The following is an 18,868-nucleotide window of genomic DNA, read 5'->3' as shown; positions in this document are numbered from 1 at the left end:
GATGGCTGTGAAAGGGGTGGCCGAATGGAAGGGCATCAGGTGGGCCGGGGTGAGGCTGAGCAGGGTGCTGATGGGTCATTGTGGCCTTGCTCTGTGACATTCGTCATTAAGTTGGTGCACACACGTGGAATCGGGCATTGTGTGCATCTAACTGTTCCATTGCTCTGAAAGCAGTCTTCTTTCCTTTTGATGAAATCCTCCAGTCTGCTCCGATGTACCAGTACCTGGATAGGAAGATGTTCCGAGAAGCCTACCAGATTGCTTGCTTGGGCGTGACAGACACTGACTGGCGCGAGCTGGCCATGGAAGCTTTAGAAGGATTGGAGTTTGAAACAGCAAAGAAGGTAAGCGTCAGTCAGCGTGAGCTGGAATTTGGTCCTTGCAGGCTCCCTTGAGGAGGCAGATGCCTACTGTCATGGGCTCTGGGGTTAGACTGACCTGGGCTGGGATCCCAGCACAGCCACCTCCGTGAGCCTCAGCAGGTAACAGCCTTTCTGAGGTTGCTCATCCGTAAAATTAGGGTGATGACAGGCCCCATCCTCATGGAGTTACAAGGATCTAATGGATAATGCCTGTAAAGCCTAACACAGAAGAAGGGGCATCTGATAGACTGTAGCTGTCAGCCTTATGAGCGACCATCCATGCACAGCTCACAGCAAAGCCTGCACATTGTCAGCACTCAGTCACCGGTGGCTTTTATCATTGGTATAAGCACTTACTGGTATTAGGGCCACTTATTACACAATGCTGTTTTTCTTGGCACTCCGCTAAGTACATGGGAAGAAATGGTCAAGTTCTCTGATTCTGACGGCAGTGTCACTCCACACATACTTTCATGGCATGCATGATTCATGGCCTTGATTCGTGGTGTTGTTTCCTGGCCTAGTCTATTAAAACTACAGAAATGGTTGAAAACATTTGCCCCCTTTCCCCACATTAGAAAAAGCCCAGCTCCGTCTCTGAGATGGGTTTTCGTCTGGAGCCTGAGGTGGGGAAATGAGTGGCTTCCAAACCCCTCTACCCTACTCCTCCCTCCCCTCTTTTTCTTCCCCACAGTCAATTAGCCAGGCCCTCATTTAGCCCATACTCCTGGCTGGTGGGCAAGTGGTTGCAGAAATGTGTGGTGCCTGCCCTGTGCTAGGGTGGGACTTCTAGGCCTGAAAAGAGAGTGGATGGGGACCAGGCCGGGACTCAGCAGCCTGGTTGAGGCCCAGCTGTGCCTGCACAGGCTGGATGACCCCAGCCAGCCGCTTCTCTTGGAGCTTCAGCCCTCCCACTCCTACAGCAGGACGGTGAAAACGGGACCGACAGGCTTGCGTGACAGTGTCATTAGGCGTAACCCCCACGTTGTAAGAGGGATTCTAAAACTGGCAGTGGTTGTACAAATGCCAACCATTATTACAGCAAGCAAAATCACCGTGATACGACAATTATCTGTATCATAGTTTTAGATCTAGTTAGCATAAGAAAAGTGGTAATAGAGGAGGGCTATTAGGAATTCTTAAGAATTCATAGGAGGGAGGAAGCAAGTCCATCGAGGGAGCTTCCCTCTCCTGCCCCACCCAGAAATGCCAGGAGAGATGAAGAATGACAAAGGATTCCTAGAATGTGTTTTGTTTGTTTGGTTTTAGCCTGGAATGAAATTAGAAGTCTTCCAGAGAGATTGTCAGTTCCTTACACCCAGCAGCTAAGCATCAGTCTCATCCTAGCGTCAGCCAACACCGCCAAGCACGGTGCCATAGACCATTAGGCGCTCAGCAAACGTTCGAAACGTTTGACGCAAACCAAACTGGAACCCCTTCTCCCCACCCTGTATCCTCCAAATGCTCCCTGAGAATAGAGATTATTGTGTGAAGCCCACAGACTTTAACCATAGACTAGAACTTGATCATTTTATCCAAATTCCCATTCCCCAGCCTTTCTTTTTCTGCTTTGCCCAAGTCTCAGGCACACGGGGGTGGAGGGTGGTTCCCGGCGATAGGCCAGTGCCTCCACTAGATGGCGGAGGAGAGCTGCTTCACACCTGGGAAGGCAGCCCCAAGCAGAACTGCAGATGCGGCCCTGTTCCCACACTTCCCTCTGCTTGAGGTTATCCACGGGCCTTGTGACTCAGACCGCTCCGACCAGGGCACCCCTCACTCTGCAGAATGTGTCAGGGCTGAAGAAACTCACGTTTCTCACGGTGACAAGTCCTCAAATCCTAGCAGAGCAGAACTAGGAAGGCCGTGGAGAGGACCTTGCTAGCTTGCCCCTTTACATAAGGAAGTTGTTGGCAGCCTGGAGGCGGGCAAGGGTTAGGTTCAGGGCCCCCCAGCTGGAAGGTCTCAGAGCCAGGACTGAGACCTAGAATGCTCCTTCTTTCCTCTGCCACCTTGCCAGACACCCCAGGCTTCCCCCTCATGTTGCTTTCAGGAAGCCCAGATCTAGACGATAGCTTGTAAGCCCTCCTGTGTGGAAAATGGGTGCCTTGAGCCCTCATCCCTTTGCTTATGTGATGCCTGCCTGACCCTTTCAAGGCACCCCTCTTCAGGTCCCATCTGTCAGGTTCCTACCCTGTGATGCTTTGCTTAGTCCAGCCTCCAGCCTCCTGCTCCTGCCCGTTTCCAGTGAATCTGTGTTCTCCAGGGCATCTAGTTTGGAATTGTATAGCTCTTGGCTCAGGGAGAGTTCATGATCTGTTTAATCTGCCTGCCTCCCCTTTTAAAATATGGGCCCTGAATCACAGAGGGGGGACAAGGGCCAAGTCATGTTCGTCTCTGGGTCCCCAGCCCCTGATAGGATGCCTGGCCCTGCAGGATGAAGAGATAAAGTCACATTTTGGTCGTCTGTGAGGCAGCCAGAGGCCGGATGACCTGCTAATCTCCTGGCTTTTTAGGAGGAGGATGTCATGCAGCTCAGCAGAGAGAGCAGTCGGCCAGGGTTGTTGTTCTGCATTTTAAATTCGAAGGCTCCTGGACCTGCTGCCTCCTCCAGGCATGTGTCAGCCCATTTCATAGGGGACGCTGTAGAGAAGCCCGCCTGGGAGGAATTAAATGGGAGGAGATGCTGGCAGCAAAGCCACATGAAGATCCGCCTGACAGGGTGGGTTATGTTCCTCTAAAACCCTTGCAGAATCTGAAAGCAGCACAAGGGGCTTAGCTAACATCAGTTTGCTTGCAGAAGGCTGCCTAGAAGTTTCTAGTAGCCCATGGGTTAAAATCTCTGGCTTTACTGCGAGTCCAACGCAAGAGCTCCACTTTTAGGATTTACATAAGAGTTTGCCTTCCAGAGACTTGGAGTGATTCATTCCCTACCTCCCCCTTCCTTCCCGAAGCCATCTTTGTTCCTTCTCAGCTTTCCCCTCTTCTCCTCCCCCTGTGCCGGCACCACAGGCCCTGTGTTTGTGCCCTGACCGGGAAGCAAGGCTGTCTCCTGTGCTCCATCCTGGTCACTGAGGTGGACGCGCGGCCTCTCCTCCATCAGCACGTCCCCCCACTCCCACTCCTGTGCTGCTGCCTCAGAGGCTCAGGCCAGCCTGGTCTTCCCTTTCGCATAGAGATTCCTCCAAGCCAGCCGCGTCACTAACTGCAGTATCCGAGTTTTGTTTACCTCATCCCAAACTGAGTGATGCCGCCAGGGCTTCTTTGCTGTTCCTCATATGGACTAATCCCAGGGCTAAAGCCACGCTTCCCTGGGTGGCAGGACCCTCCCAGTACACACGGTGATTCATCAGTGCTTGTTTCTTTCCCTCCTTACTGGCTCACTTTCTAAAGCTTGACTCCCACCCCCAGCCAATCACGTACTTTTGAAGCCCAGAAGGCAGCTGATTTTATTCTTTCATTTCTTCCCCTGTAGGCCTTCACCAGAGTACAAGACCTCCGGTATTTAGAACTCATCAACAGCATTGAGGTAAAAGATGAAGTGTTCTTGATTCTCAGGGAAGTGCAGATGCGCTGTCTGTGGTTTGCAGGCGGCTCTTCCAGCAGGCGAGGGTCTTGAGGACACGTGGACAGAGCCCACTGGTGTCGGCGTCCGGGCCACAGCCTTGCTCTGGGGGGCAGAGTGCCACGTGGGGGGAGCCAGCACGTGGGAGCCAGGAGTACAGTCTGTCACTTGTTAGCTGGGTGAGGCAGGTGGGTCCCCAATCTCTCAGAGATTCGGTCTCTTGTCTGTGAAATGGGATGAGACCTGCCTCACAGGGTTGCTGGGAGGATTAAACAGTTCTCAGTAACCGGATTTCATCCTCGCAGTGGCTCTTAGCTTGCTACCCCCCTCTAGGGCTCCAACAATGTGCCAGTGTAGGAGGCATTTCCCAGATGCACATGGTCTGCACCCACCTGCAGGGATGGGCCCTGGGGAGGGAGGCGTGTGACCCAGCTGGCGCCTGCGGAGCTCTGAGCCCTCCCCGCAGCCCACCAGTCCCGGCCTGGACCTCGTCAGCCACACCCAGAGGCGGATGGGGGCCTAAAGAGGCTGGTTCTAGCTGCACCATTTGCTGGGTGATGGGAGAAAATATTTTTCATTCCTGTGCATCTTCAGGCTGTCTGTCCGTAAAAAGGTTTAGATATTTCTTCTTCTGAACAGATTTATTGTGAGGCTCCGGGAATGTGAGATACACTTGAATTCACATATGGAAGCAGTGAGGAGATCAGCAAATGTCTCCTCCCTTCGATTCCGTTCAGCATAATAAACACCTGTTGTGGGCCAAGCCGTGTGGCTGAGCCCAGTGGGCAGAGAGCTGAGTGGAAGAGGCCTGCGGGAGCTCACAGCCTGCTTGGCCTAGTAATAGTTGCCGTTTGTTGAGTGCCTGCTCCATGCCGCACGCGTGATTGATGTGTACACGATTTTAAATCCTCACAGCGACTTGATGAGGCAGCTGCTGTTCTTACCTCTATTGATAAATAAGGAAACTAAGGCCCAGAAAGGCTGTGTCACGTCCCCAGGGCAAAAAGATGGGTTGGAATTTAAGCCAGTTTTGTTTTCCAAGCTCCCGCTGTCTTTCCTCTGGGCCGTGTTGCCCTTTCGGAAGTTGCTCCTGGCGCTTGCTCTGCACACCGTCTCCCTCCCCCAGCACAGTCACAAGGAGCATCTCTGTCTTCTGTTCAGTCCTCACCTGCGCGGTGAAGGGTTTCTTCAGAGCCACCTACCCATGATGCCCAGTACCACTTACTACTAGGGGCCACATTTGTAGATCAGCTGGTCTGGATCTAGGGGTCTTAACATGAGGCCATGGAACATAATTTTTCTCTGTGTAAAAGTAACCGACCTCTGTGAGGACCAACTCTGGCCACTTATCACGTCTTACTGAGATCCCGTGTACTGTCTCTTCCGGTGTGCTGTGAGCTGGGCAAAGTAAACTTGTAAGAATTGCCTCTTGAAAAAGAGCAAAGTGCCTTTGAGTGCAGATCCATTTTGTTTGCTCTGAGGCCTTAGTTGCTTGCTTCTAGGCATTCAGCATTGCTCCAGAGAACTGGGGTTCCTTACTGCGCTTCTTTTGGATGGGCGAGCTGCAACTGTGCTGATAGCAGGAGGAACGGCATCTGTCCATGTGGCTCTGACACACTGAGTGTGTGGAATCCTTTGTACTGATCATGGTGGGGTTCTGGGGCCTGGAACAGATTTGGCTTAAATTCCACGCCTTGTGAAACCTATTTCTTTATCTCACTGCAAGATTTTAATTCATTTCCTACTATTAGGAGTTAGTTTATTTGGCAGATTAGCCTAAACTATGTGTAGTTTGGGGGTTTTTTTGGGGGGGGTTAAAAATTATTTCTGTCAGGGGGGAAGCATATTGCCTACAGCTGTTATAACTTTCACCAGCTTGCCTAGGAGTTGTTTTTTTTTAATTAATTAATTAATTTTTAATTTTGGCTGTGTTGGGTCTTCGTTGCTGCGTGCAGGCTTTCTCTAGTTGCAGCGAGTGGGGGCTCCTCTTGTTGTGGAGCGCAGGCTCTAGGCGAGCGTGGGCTTTAGTTGTGGCATGTGGGCTCAGTAGCTGTGGCTCGTGGGCTGCAGAGCACAGGCTCCATAGCTGTGGCGCCCGGGCCTAGCTGCTCCGCAGCATGTGGGATCCTCCCGGACCAGGGGTTGAACCCGTGTCCCCTGCATTGGCAGGCGGACTCCCAACCACTGTGCCACCAGGGAAGTCCTTGCCTAGGAGTTTGATTCAATGTTTCATCTTCCTCCACTGTGATACACTTGCTGGAAAACAAGCAAAAGGAGACTGCTGGGGATGAGAGATTGGGTGCTATTGAGTGTTTACAAATACTTGAGCTGTAGACTATTGACTGTTCCCTAACACAGGAGGGAGGGGAGAGTGCCAGTTCTCATTCTCAGTACTGCTACCTGTGTGTGTGTGCGCGCACGCGTGTGTGTGTGTGTGTGTGTGTGTGTGTGTGTGTGTGTTTGCGTGCGCGCACAGGTGTATTGTTGGGGGCCATCACGAGTTTCCGAAGGGTGTATTATGTGGAACAGAGAGCATCTGGAGTCAGACAGAGTCCAAACGCCAGCTCTGTGTGATCGTGACCTGCCCCTCTCCCGAGTCCCAGCTTCCTGCAGTGTGACACTTGGGTGAGGAGTAGCCGGCGCCTAGTGGGTTCTCAACACACGGCGTTGCTCGCCTTCTCTTTAGAGACAGGGACGTAGTAAGATTCTCTATCCTGTTTTGTTGGTCTTTTTCTTGGGAAGAAACCCTAAACTTTGTCCTTGTCCACCATTATCATGAGTAACAACTCGGCCAAACCAGGCCTGGGGATCTCGGAGCTCTTAGAGCTTGGGGGCCCCCTACGAGTGGGCGGTACACACCATCCTCACTATGCAGTTGTTTCCTTGGAAGAATATTTAAGGAAGCAGCTGTGAGGAATTTCCATTAAACAAACAAAAGTTTGCATCTCTTTTGATCTTCACTCATCTGGAAAAAAAAAAATCTGCTTTTGTTATCAAGCATTCCCACCAGAAACCTAGGAGAGAGACACAACAGCCCAGGAGCCAAGCGTAGGTTCCAGTAGGAAGGCCCAGGGGCTTAACCTGAAATAGCAACATCTAACTTTTGTAAAGGCTGCTTCCTGCCATGGCTGCAGAGGCCGTTTCCTGTGCTTCTAATTTTTCCAGGAGAGGAAGAAGCGGGGAGAGACCAACAATGACCTGTTTCTGGCAGATGTGTTTTCCTACCAGGGGAAGTTCCACGAGGCCGCCAGACTGTACAAGAGGAGCGGGCACGAGAACCTCGCGCTCGACATGTACACAGACCTCCGCATGTTCGAGTACGCCAAGGTAACCCGTCCACGGCCTGCCCACTGCCGTCCCGACCCTGCGGCTTCCAGGCTGTCTACCCCAGAGGTGGTGCGGACAGACGGTAGCTGTGGCCTCAGAACAGCTGTAGGCACATTGATAAATGAGGAACCATCGGAGGCCACTGGTTAAAGCTGACCTACAACTGACCTTTCAGGCTGATGTCAAAAGGGACAGAGTGTAACGATTCAGAGCTTTGTCAGTGACAGAACTGGATGGACGGTGAGTCCTAACCAGCATAGTCCCTTTGTTAAGGGTTCGGGGTTCTGTTTCCCACAAAGTCTCTCAAACCTTTGTCAGAAGCCACTGAGAGCCTGTGTCCTCAGGCATGAGCTGGTTCTGCCGTTGTCGCCACATAGGCCAGCATGGTTCACTCCAGCCACGGTTTCCTAAGTGCCTGCTCTGCTTGGTGCTGGGCTTCGCACTGGGCCTCAAAGGCGCTGTGACAGAGGCCTTGCCTGCTGCTGTGAGCACACTGTGCCCCCATTGCTTGCCTGGGGTTGGGGGAGATATCCTCTTGCATTTGGAGGGCCCCTGTTAAGGTTAGTCCCCAACAGGTCTGGGCCTTTAAAGGTAGGTGAGGGCAGTCTTCCTGGAGCAGCTCCTGGTGCCTTGTGTGAGACTGAGTCCCACTGAGGACCGTAGACCACCAGGACACATGCAGGTTCACCTAGCACGCGGGTGAAAAGAGGGTGGGTGCCTGGAACAGCCAGGATCTTCCTTCCATGGAGGTGCCTTTGTTATCCTGTCTCCAGGTAACCTCAGAGAGGCTTCAGAATGTTCAGTGAGTCATCAGCTACAACCAATTAGAGGCTGTTAATGGTAATTAGCTAAGGAGTTCAAGATGGAAAATTCTCCCCATTTTTTCCCCTGCTTTTCTGTTCCTGGAGATGGCTACATGCTCTTTTATCTTCTACCATCCGTGGGTCCCTGTGATGTGGCCCGGGAGTTGCTGGTCATCAGTACCTGGCCAAGCACCTGGGCTCCAGTCTGTCTCTTCCTTGGTGGCTCCTTCACGCCAACCCTCAGATCTGGGTGCTTCAGGTAGCCCCCTTTTTGCCCTCTTCAACTTTTCTATCCTCCCCCAAACCCCACCACACACACCACACACCACACACACACACACGCACACACACACACACAATTTAACAGTGCGTTCACACTGAGAACACCTAAATCAGGGTGTCTCTTTCTGGGGGTGACAACATTTAAACCAAGGATAAAACCTTGAACTAAAGGATCGAATCCCTGAGGGTAGAATTCAGGCTTTAGGAACAGCTAGGCTTGGTTGTTCTTCTGGATCAACAGCGCTTCCCGGGTCCTCTGCAAAGTCCTGGATGGCAGCTGTGGCGTAGGAGACAGCACCTTGCCGTGGTGCCCAGAGAGTGGGCGTGAGTCCCAGCCTCCCTGTGGGTGACCTGGGGGAGGCTCTGCACTTTGCCAGCCTCCATTTCCTTCTTGGAGGGTCGCCTAGTCCAGCTGAGCTCAGTTCTGAGAATTGCAGAAATGAACCCACGAGGAAGCCCTTTACAAAGGCTGAGCTGTAGAAAGGCTGGGAGAGTGAGTGGAGCCAGGCGTGACCACAGCATGGCCGTCCTTCAGACCGGCCCCCGCCAGCCCCACCCCGCCCTGCACTGAAGCCTCTCCTCACACTTCCAGTGGGCTTTGTGCGCCTACGCTCTTCCACCCAGAAAGGCAGCCCATTTACGCAGTCCATCTGGTCTGCCTCTCCATGAAGGTAAATACGCTGGGGGTTGTTTCCGGTTTCAGGTTTTGATCACAATTCCAAGTAGGATCCAAGTAGGTTGCTTCCATTTCATTCCCCGCCCCCCGACCCCCGACAGTCTGAATTTGAGAAAATGTGTACGTACACATTATGTCGGGGGGTGGGGGAAGGCACAGTGCTTATTAACATGGCATGTTTGTCTTTACTTGAAAATTGCTTCCCAAGATTCAATCTGGTTTTCAGAAAATTTTTAAATTACATTCCCACGTACAAATAAATTGTATGCTTTCCGGGGAAGTGACATGTTTATATGGAGATAAAGGGAATTATAATGCTCTTAACTCTTATGTAGTATATCCTTATCAAAATCACCAAGCATGAGAACACAGTTTAGTCTCATTCATCACTCAGCACAGCCTCTTTCTGTCCACTCCAGGACAGAGTCTTTGCCGTGGCCCCAGATAATGTGTAAATTAGCTTCACGGGACCAGAGAACCTTTGGAAACCCAGTTTGCTGAGCCTTGAAGCACCATTTAGACTTAACTTCTATTAGGTCCGAGCTCCAGGAGCTGGAGCATGGGGCTGGAGGAGACTCTTTCAAGCCCAGGAGCTGTGTCCCTGCCTGGTCTCCACACTGACGACCCAAATTTATGGCTTGCTCTTAGCCTCTGACCCTTCTCACTACAGAGTGAGTGAGACACCCGGAGTCCACTGAGCACTCCCTTTGAAGGACATTCCTGTTCCCTCACGATGCCTGTTTTCCCCAGCTGCTAACCTCACTTAGCCAACCAGGTTAAAGAAGAGTTTCCGGCTTTGTGTTGGCATAAAGAGGACACGTTGTAGCTGCCAAGAGTAAAGGCTGGGACTGTAACAGCCCAAACCAGGCATCTGCAGGTAGTCAGCGGCTGCCTTCCAGCCCCTTCACCTGTGTGCACTGCAGAGCTCCCCAAGCCAGCGAGGCGGGCCTGTCTTTTATTGAAAAGCCCCACCTTTCAAATTGTCAGCACCAAAAGCTGCCTCAGCATCAGGGTCACGATGCTCCTTCCTCTCCTGAAAAGAATCGCTTGTCTTAGGCCAGTCTAATATGTTATTTTAGGGGCTACCCAATTACCCTGAAAGCAAATGGAAGAAAAGAGAGAATGCTAATTGTTCAAGTGGGTTTTTAGCATACATTGACTGTACTTTTCTGACAAGTGAGTGCTAATCAGGGGAAAGGAGTGCTTTTTTTTTTTTTTAAACATCTTTATTGGAGTATAATTGCTTTACAATGGTGTGTTAGTTTCTGCTTTATAACAAAGTGAATCAGTTATACATATAATGTTCCCATATCTCTTCCCTCTTGCATCTCCCTCCCTCCCACCCTCCCTATCCCACCCCTCTAGGTGGTCACAAAGCACCGAGCTGATCTCCCTGTGCTATGCGGCTGCTTCCCACTAGCTAGCTATTTTACGTTTGGTAGTGTATTATTTGCCCGTGCTACTCTCTCACTTTGTCACAGCTTACCCTTCTCCTTCCCCATATCTTCAAGTCCATTCTCTAGTAGGTCTGTGTCTTTATTTCCGTCTTACCCCTAGGTTCTTCATGACTTTTTTTTTTTCTTAGATTCCATATATATGTGTTAGCATACGGTATTTGTCTTTCTCTTTCTGACTTACTTCACTCTGTATGACACACTCTAGGTCCATCCAACTCACTACAAATAACTCAATTTCGTTTCTTTTTATGGCTGAGTAATATTCCATTGTATATATGTGCCACATCTTCTTTATCCATTCATCCGATGATGGACACTTAGGTTGCTTCCATCTCCTGGCTATTGTAAATAGAGCTGCAGTGAACATTTTGGTACATGACTGTTTTTGAATTATGGTTTTCTCAGGGTATATGCCCAGTAGTGGGATTGCTGGGTCATATGGTAGTTCTATTTGTAGTTTTTTAAGGAACCTCCATACTGTTCTCCACAGTGGCTGTATCAATTTACATTCCCACCAGCAGTGCAAGAGTGTTCCCTTTTCTCCACACCCTCTCTAGCATTTATTGTTTCTAGCTTTTTGATGATGGCCATTCTGACCAGTGTGAGATGATATCTCATCGTAGTTTTGATTTGCATTTCTCTAATGATTAATGATGTAGAGCATTCTTTCATGTGTTTGTTGGCAATCTGTATATCTTCTTTGGAGAAACGTCTATTTAGGTTTTCTGCCCATTTTTGGATTGGGTTGTTTGTTTTCTTGTTGTTGAGCTGCATGAGCTGCTTGTAAAATTTGGAGATTAATCCTTTGTCAGTTGCTTCATTTGCAAATATTTTCTGCCATTCCGAGGATTGTCTTTTGGTCTTGTTTATGGTTTCCTTTGCTGTGCAAAAGCTTTGAAGTTTCATTAGGTCCCATTTGTTTATTTTTGTTTTTATTTCTATTTCTCTAGAAGGTGGGTCAAAAAGAATCTTGCAGTGATTTATGTCATGGAGTGTTCTGCCTATGTTTTCCTCTAAGAGTTTGATAGTTTCTGGCCTTACATTTAGGTCTTTAATCCATTTTGAGCTTATTTTTGTGTATGGTGTTAGGGAGTGTTCTAATCTCATACTTTTACATGTACCTGTCCAGTTGTCCTAGCACCACTTATTGAAGAGGCTGTCCTTTCTCTGCTCTACATTGTGAAAATGACTCTACTACCCAAAGCAATCTACAGATTCAATGCACTCCCTATCAAACTACCACTGGCATTTTTCACAGAACTAGAACAAAAAAGTTCACAATTTGTATGGAAACACAAAAGACCCCGAATAGCCAAAGCAATCTTGAGAATGAAAAATGGAGCTGGAGGAATCAGGCTCCCTGACTTCAGACTATACTACAAAGCTACAGTAATCAAGACAGTATGGTACTGGCACAAAAACAGAAATATAGATAAGTGGAACAGGATAGAAAGCCCAGAGATAAACCCACGCACATATGGTCACCTTATCTTTGATAAAAGAGGCAGGAATGTACAGTGGAGAAAGGAGTGCTTTCTTATGCTTTGTGAGCTTGACACAGCGCAGCCTCTGCAGGGTACATTATTCCTGAGACAAACTGCTTCTTAGGAGGAGTGCAGAGCTGGGCTCCAAGCACTCTCAATTTCCCTTTTTGAAAAGCCCCACCTTTCAAATTGTCAGCACCTAAAGCTGCCTCAACTATGGCAACCCTCAACACATATTTTGGGTAACTGTATCCTGAAAAGAGGTGATTTTCTGAGACTGTTTCTTGCGAATTCTAAGGCCAACCTGGGGAAGCTGGGCACGGCCCCTCAGAGGCCCCTGTTGCGGTGGAAGGAATCCTTCATGGATTCTCTCCCAGCCCCTTCCCCCTGCCTCAGATCCCCCACGGCCTCCTGCTGTCCCCACCCCTGCAGACCTGATCTCAGGACAGGGTCTGGTACTATCCTGTTGAGAAGTAATTAACCAAAACCACTCGTGCTCCCTGTCGGCCCCAGGCAAACAGCTGGGGCAAAGCCGAGGGGGCAACGCCCTGAGTTCAGGCAGCAGAACATGAACAGAGTCAGAAAACGGATGCCAGTGAGACTTGCAGTGTGGTGATGGCTGAGGGGCCGTCGTAGAACTCTGTAAACCATCTTGCCTCCTTTAAGTTCAGGGGACCACATACTCAGCCTCACTCTGAGGCGTGTGGTATCATACTTACACTCTGAATAAAGATTTTTGGTCTGACTGTTTGAAATTGTGTAAAGTCACTATAAAGGAGTAGTTACACATACATCAAACTCTATATGAGAGAGAAACAAAGTACTCTGATCATAAACCTCCCACACTGCGGGGTTGTGTGCAGTACTCCAGAGATTCGGGAAAGTGTTGTTTAGCTGAAGAACAAACGTCCATTAGTGGGAAGGGCAAGAAACATTGAGGGCCATAGTCCTTGACACTGACCTCGTACCCCCAGGAGCACCTGTGGGGCGGCCTGCGAGCCCTCCTCCCCAGCACTTGGGCCTGCCCTGCAGTCCGCCCCGAGGGTACGGGCTCATGCCTGCATCCTGACTGCCTGCTGCAGCCAAATGGGGCCCTTCCTTGCTGCAGCCTTCAGCAGCCTGACGTAATGCTGGCAGCAGGAAGTTCTAATCCGGAATGGTTTTGTTTGTTGTGCTTCCTCAGGATTTCCTTGGATCTGGAGACCCCAAAGAAACAAAGATGCTAATCACCAAACAGGCCGACTGGGCTCGAAATATCAACGAGCCCAAAGCTGCCGTGGAGATGTACATCTCGGCAGGCGAGCACGGCAAGGCCATAGAGATCAGCGGCGACCACGGCTGGGTTGACACGTAGGTTTTCAGTCCCTGCCCCAAGAGGCATTTGGCAGCATGTCATGTCATGTCAGCTCTTGGTTTTGACTGACAAGGAAAAAACTAGTGTTTCTCTAAGTATCTGATCCGAAGGTGATGGTGACTTGGTTTTTGGGAGACACAGAGACTGAACGAGGCAGTCGCTGCCTTTGGGAAGCTCAGCAAGGCCCTGGGGAAAGGGTGGTGGGGACTGAGGGAGGAGCCACCCAGGCCCCGGGGCTACCATTCCCTGAGCCCTCCCTACGAGCCGGCCTTCGGTTCTCCCCCACACCCTCCGCGTTGGTGTTTCCATGCCCACCTTCAAAGGAGGAAACCAAGTTTCAGGGACCAAGTGATCGTATAAAGCCAGGTAGCTGGGAATTTGTGGAGCAGAGCTACAGACTGATCTCAGTGCCCATAAGCAGTATGATGGTAGGCCCTGAAAAGAACAAGAAAAGTCCTAAGCATGTTAGGGAAGGAGACGTGAATTCTCACGGGAGGAGCCCTGGATGTCTTCTCCTGAGAGGTAGTCTTTGCACGAAGGTCATTTGACGAATTTCAGGAGGTAGAGATGGTAGGAAGGGAAGATCGTGCAGGTGGAAGAACTGCCCAAGCAGGACAAGTTGGCGTTGGTCACATGAAGGGTCCAGGTGAGGGTGGAGGATGCAGGCTGCGGCAGGGGCATCGGGGCTGGCCTCACCGGGAGGGCCTCCGGGGCCAGCCAAACTGAGGCGTTTAGATTTGTCAGTAGGTGGTGAGGACCCCTGGTCGGGGCTGTGCTCTCGGAAGCCCACTCAGGCAGCAGGTGGGGGATGGAGGGGAAACTAGAGGAGGACCAGGTAAGTGGCCAGTGCGGCAGCTGAGAGAACGAGAGAGACGTGGAGGAGGTGAACTGACAGGACCCAAGGCAGGGTGCGTCGGGGCAGGGCCGGCAGAGCTGATTCTGAGCTCTGGGCCTGGTGGTCAGTGATTTCACTCAAGGCAGAGAACAGAAGCAACAGGGGCTTGGGGTGGAGCTGCCAGACAGAGCATGGATTTGGTCTTAGGACTCTTAGAGCATCAGACCTTCAGGCAGAGGGCTTTCTCCTCCCACCGTCAGGGAGAGTGGGCTTTGTGCTCGCACATGTACACTCGTATAGGCTGCTACAGCTGGCACAGGAGAAGAGGTGAGGGAGTGGCTCCTGAGTTTGGCTCAGTCTAAGCCCTGAAAGCTGTTGGGTGTTCTAGAAACAGGTAGCAGTGGCCCGGGACCTGGGAGGGGGAGGGGCTGGTTGATGGCTAAGTCATGTGGTTGGTGTGGTCCCTCACAAAGGGACCTGGGTGGGTGACCTACTACCCCATCTTTCTCTTGTCCAAGGATAACGTTTCTTGAAGATAGAGGTGCAGATTTTGCCCCCCCAGTTATTCTGTTCATGAAAGGTGTGGTACAGGAGAGAGCCAGGCAGCTTTAGGTCCCCCGCTCAATCCTCTGGCTTTGCCTGTCACTTTCATTTGCAGCTTATATGAATCAGGCTGCCTGGGGGATACTTAACTGGTGCAGAAAGGAGACATTAAGCATGTTCTGTCCTTCTTCTAGGCCTGGCTGTAAAAGGTGCTTCTCCTCCAGGGACATTAGGGTTAACGGGCGGGGCGGGGGCGGAGGTGCCAAGGGGTTGCCTGTGCCACCTTTCCCTAAACACGTGTCCTTTCTTTGCTGAGAAGTGTTATTTTTAGATGCCATTATTATTCTAAGTACAGATTGACAGGCCTCCCTGAGCTCACCTGTCTCTGAGACAGGGCTTTGCTACAGCTGCTTCTCACAAAGAGCGAGCTGGGTAGAACCCCTTTCCCTTGGGAGAGCTGGTTTTACTCAAAACCCGGCCTGACCAGAGGGAACGAGCACTTTCCACGCAGCCTCATGTGCCCACGAGCAGTGGCAGGGCTGTGGCCACCACTGGGGAAAAGTGGTGAACCAGTGTCCCCATGGCCCCTCAGCCTGGTCAGCACTTTGGCCAGGAGGAGAGGCACAGTCAAGATTCCCTGCAGGCCTTCCTTCCAGAGCTCAGAGCAGAACCGCACATGCCTCTTCCTTGAGAGGTCCTGTCCCAGAAGACATCTCCCACCTCTGCTTCTACTTTCCTGTGAGAATTCCTCAAATGGTGCTGGAAAGGGCACTCTGCCACTTCCTGGCTGCAGAGTCTTGGGCAGGTTGCTTCACCTTTCACCCTAGCCTCTAGTCTCCTCATGTGTTAAATGGGAATAGCAGTACCACCCCCTTAGGGCGGTGAAGATTCAGTGAGATCACACATGCGAAAGCTCATGGCGCTGAGCTTGATGCCCGTAGGTGATGAGTAAACGTTGATTTCTCTCCCCAAAGCTTGCTGGATAGGTTCGTAACTCCTGTGAAAGGCGCAGGGGGTGGGGGAGATGGTGTCCTTTACCAAGCAGCGTTTCTGGATTAAGTATTCACTCAATTAATAACCTCCCATCAAGCACCAGGGGCCATGGCGCCATACGGAGGCCTGGGGACGTCAGCACGAATCAACACGGAGCCTGCCCTGGGAAGACGCAGACGCTCGCTTCCTTCCACCGGGCTCCCTTCCCGGGAGTCCATCTCCTCCCTGTGCTCTCGCTGCTCCAGGCTCATCGACATTGCCCGTAAGCTGGACAAGGCCGAGCGGGAGCCCCTGCTGATGTGCGCCCACTACTTCAAGAAGCTGGATAACCCTGGCTATGCTGCCGAGACCTACCTGAAGATTGGTGACCTGAAGTCCTTGGTTCACCTGCATGTGGACACCCAGCGCTGGGATGAGGTGGGCGTAGGGGGCCCTCCCTGAGCCCCGGGACATGGGGATTTGGGGGGTTTGGGTGGAGAGCAGCTGTCCTCCTTGTGGGCGTGAACATTGGCCTGGCAGTCACGAGACTCACCTGTGAATTCTCTGAGCCAGGGTATCCTGGAGGGCCTCTCCGTACTCGCTTTCTGTTTGTTCACTTATTCGTTCATTCATTCAGAAAATCTTTATGGCCTGCTGGCTGTGTGCCAGCCCAGTGATGGACCCCAAGGATGTGGGAGTTAATGCGACAGCCCCCACTGCCTGCTGTTGGTCCGAGCTGCCTCTGACCAGCACCACGGGCTGAAGCATCGCAGACAGGGAGGCACACCTGTGTGACATTTAAAACCTGCTGGCTGGCATTTTGGCAGAAGATGCCACCTGTACTTTCCCTGAAACGGCCGGAGCCATTTCAGGGGCCAGCTTCTCCTCCTCTTCCCGGCCCCCTCCCCCCGACTCCTCTGTCGTGAGGGTCGGTCAGAGAATTAGCCAGGCCAGCGGGAGAGATGGCTGTGGTGGGGCTGGTGGAGCAGCTGGTGTGCTGCCCCTCTGTGGCTTAAGTCCCGCCCTCCAGCTGACTGGCTCCCTGTGCCCTGGATTAAAATTCATCCTCGAGGGGACGAGAGCTGTGCGCACCGTCCTCATCCTCCCCACCCACCCACTGTGGTCTGGTCTGCAGAGCCCCTGCAAGGCCTTTGCTGGTAAGAGCTGTCTGACTCTTGTCTCCCCGCTAATTGGCTCCATTTGGTGAGGTGACAGGGTCACTGATGAGAAAAGGTGGAGCCAGGGACAGAGGCAATAATGGCTTCTCAAGATACATTTATCAGATTTCTCAAGCAGCATAAATTAGAGCATCTTGGCTGTGCATGAGGCAGACTTTCTCCCCGTTGCCACATATTTTCCCCCGTGACTCATTTCCGGTTCTCCCGGTCTGACAGGTGGTTCTGAGGCTTAGATGAAGCAGTCACCGGGTCCCATGCAGCACCACGACCACGGTCATCTTTGACAGCTAATAAGCAGCAATGATGATAATGTCAATTATGTTTCCTTAGGTGTCGCCTGCAATTAAAAGAAATCTGTTTGCAGCGCGACAGGAGCCCACGCAAAGCCTCAAAATAAAATGTTTCCGATTCTGTGCCACTTCTGTGGTTCAGAAACAGACTGTGTTGTTACTGAATCCAGTTGCTTGCATATTGCTGTTAATTGCCTTTTGTTTTCAAAGAGCTGATTTGTTTTTGCGTTTCTGGGGGTGGTGAGGTGGGGAGGCACTCTCCTCCTCCGAGTTGTCAGGCTGGCAAAATATGACATCCCTGATGGCTTCAGCCAAGCACCCGTGTTTTCATGGGGGCCGCGGGGGCTGCTGGATTAAGAAGCCATTTGCTCCTTCCTCTAGGCCTTCGCCTTGGGTGAGAAGCATCCCGAGTTTAAGGATGACATCTACGTGCCCTACGCTCAGTGGCTAGCAGAGAACGATCGTTTTGAGGAAGCCCAGAAAGGTAGGCCACGTAGACTGGCACCTTGCACAAGGGGCAGGAGAAAGCACTGCCAAGACACACGCGTCAGGTAGGCTGCCCAGCCCTCCTGCCGTGGGCCCCAAGATAGACAACTTCCTCGGCGGGTGTGATGTGCTTGGTGCTGAAAGGCCATGGAGCCGTGGGAGGAACACGGGCTCTGCGTGGGATGCACCCGGGACCACCACTCACATGCCTCAGGACCTTCAGCAGGTCCTGTCTCCTCCCTGAGCAAAGCACCGTGAGCTCCAGTGTATCTTCCTGTTTATTCCTCACAGCAGCCCTGTGATGTAGGTACCGTTTTGTAGGTGAGAAAACTGAGGTTGGAAGAGGTAAAGGGATTTGTCTGAAGTCCCACAGCTAGGAGGTGGCAGAGAGGGAATTTGAGGCAGGGTGGGGGAGGACGGAAGGAGAGTGGCCGCAGAATGGCCAGAATGGTCCCACCTGCCACTTTCCTCACCCGGAAGAGAAACTTGGGTTCTGCTTCTGGCTCAGGGAAACGGCGTGTCCTCTGCTCCTCAGCATACCCAGTGGTAAAACGGCTGGGCACAGGAGTGAGAGGAAGTCTAGAGCTTTAAATGGTAATAATAATTTTTAAATGTGATGGCCTTCTGTGTGTCAGACACTGACTGGGTGCTTAACCACATAACCTTGCACCTCGGCAGTAGCCTACAGAGACGCAGAGGCTAACTGTGCCCTACAAAGTCCCAAAGCCACAGAGTGGCAAAGCCAGAATTGGACCAGGATCTGTCAGACTGGGGAGGCTGATTCTCCCAACTAGGGTTCACTGCTTTTCTAGGAAGTATTCTAATTGAAGTTGGATGTGTCATGTTCCATAGCATCCCATTTGCACTTCTCTGTGGGAACAGTTGCCACCTCCGGACACATTTCGGAGTGGCTCCCTGTGGAAGCTCCTCAGCTGAAAGGCCCCGTTGAAGGACAGCACGTTCTCCATTGCTTCAGCATTTCCAGAGCACCCAGTTGCTGAAGTATGTGCATGTTTGGGCAAAACACATCAACCTATCCATCTGTCTGGTCTGTCCTTCCAAGAATCCATCGCCATAGTAACTTGGTACTCAGACAAGAGATTGGAGATGAGAATGGAACAAAGGCCAGACCTTTTCCTTCCCTAACGCAGAGGATTTGGATCATCTGAGCCACCGACATGTGGGCAAGCGTCACAGCTAGAAGTGCTTCCCCAGCTGCCCCCAACATCCCGAGGGTCTGGCCACACAGTAGGGACT

The 18,868-nt window shown here is 51.5% G+C and overlaps 1 protein-coding gene across 8 annotated transcripts in view; it reads left to right on the top strand.

Annotated features, from left to right (window-relative positions):
* The window catches only part of IFT122 (intraflagellar transport 122), a 77,676-nt gene that overhangs the window by 39,617 nt on the left and 19,191 nt on the right, over nt 1-18,868 (top strand). For all 8 annotated transcript variants that reach the window (XR_004352116.1, XM_032648099.1, XM_032648095.1 and 5 more), the window contains 6 exons: nt 204-344; nt 3,835-3,888; nt 7,090-7,251; nt 13,137-13,303; nt 15,924-16,095; nt 17,507-17,609. Coding sequence is in view for 7 of the 8 variants with exons in the window: in XM_032648099.1 (XP_032503990.1) it covers nt 204-344; nt 3,835-3,888; nt 7,090-7,251; nt 13,137-13,303; nt 15,924-16,095; nt 17,507-17,609 (799 nt within the window). In the remaining variant the exon portion in view is untranslated. The remainder of the gene's footprint in view (nt 1-203; nt 345-3,834; nt 3,889-7,089; nt 7,252-13,136; nt 13,304-15,923; nt 16,096-17,506; nt 17,610-18,868) is intronic.

Source organism: Phocoena sinus, chromosome 11 (genome assembly GCF_008692025.1).
Source record: "Phocoena sinus isolate mPhoSin1 chromosome 11, mPhoSin1.pri, whole genome shotgun sequence".
NCBI lineage: Eukaryota > Metazoa > Chordata > Mammalia > Artiodactyla > Phocoenidae > Phocoena > Phocoena sinus.
The sequence above is the reverse complement of the archived record's forward strand: the minus strand, read 5'-3'. Positions and strand labels throughout refer to the sequence as shown.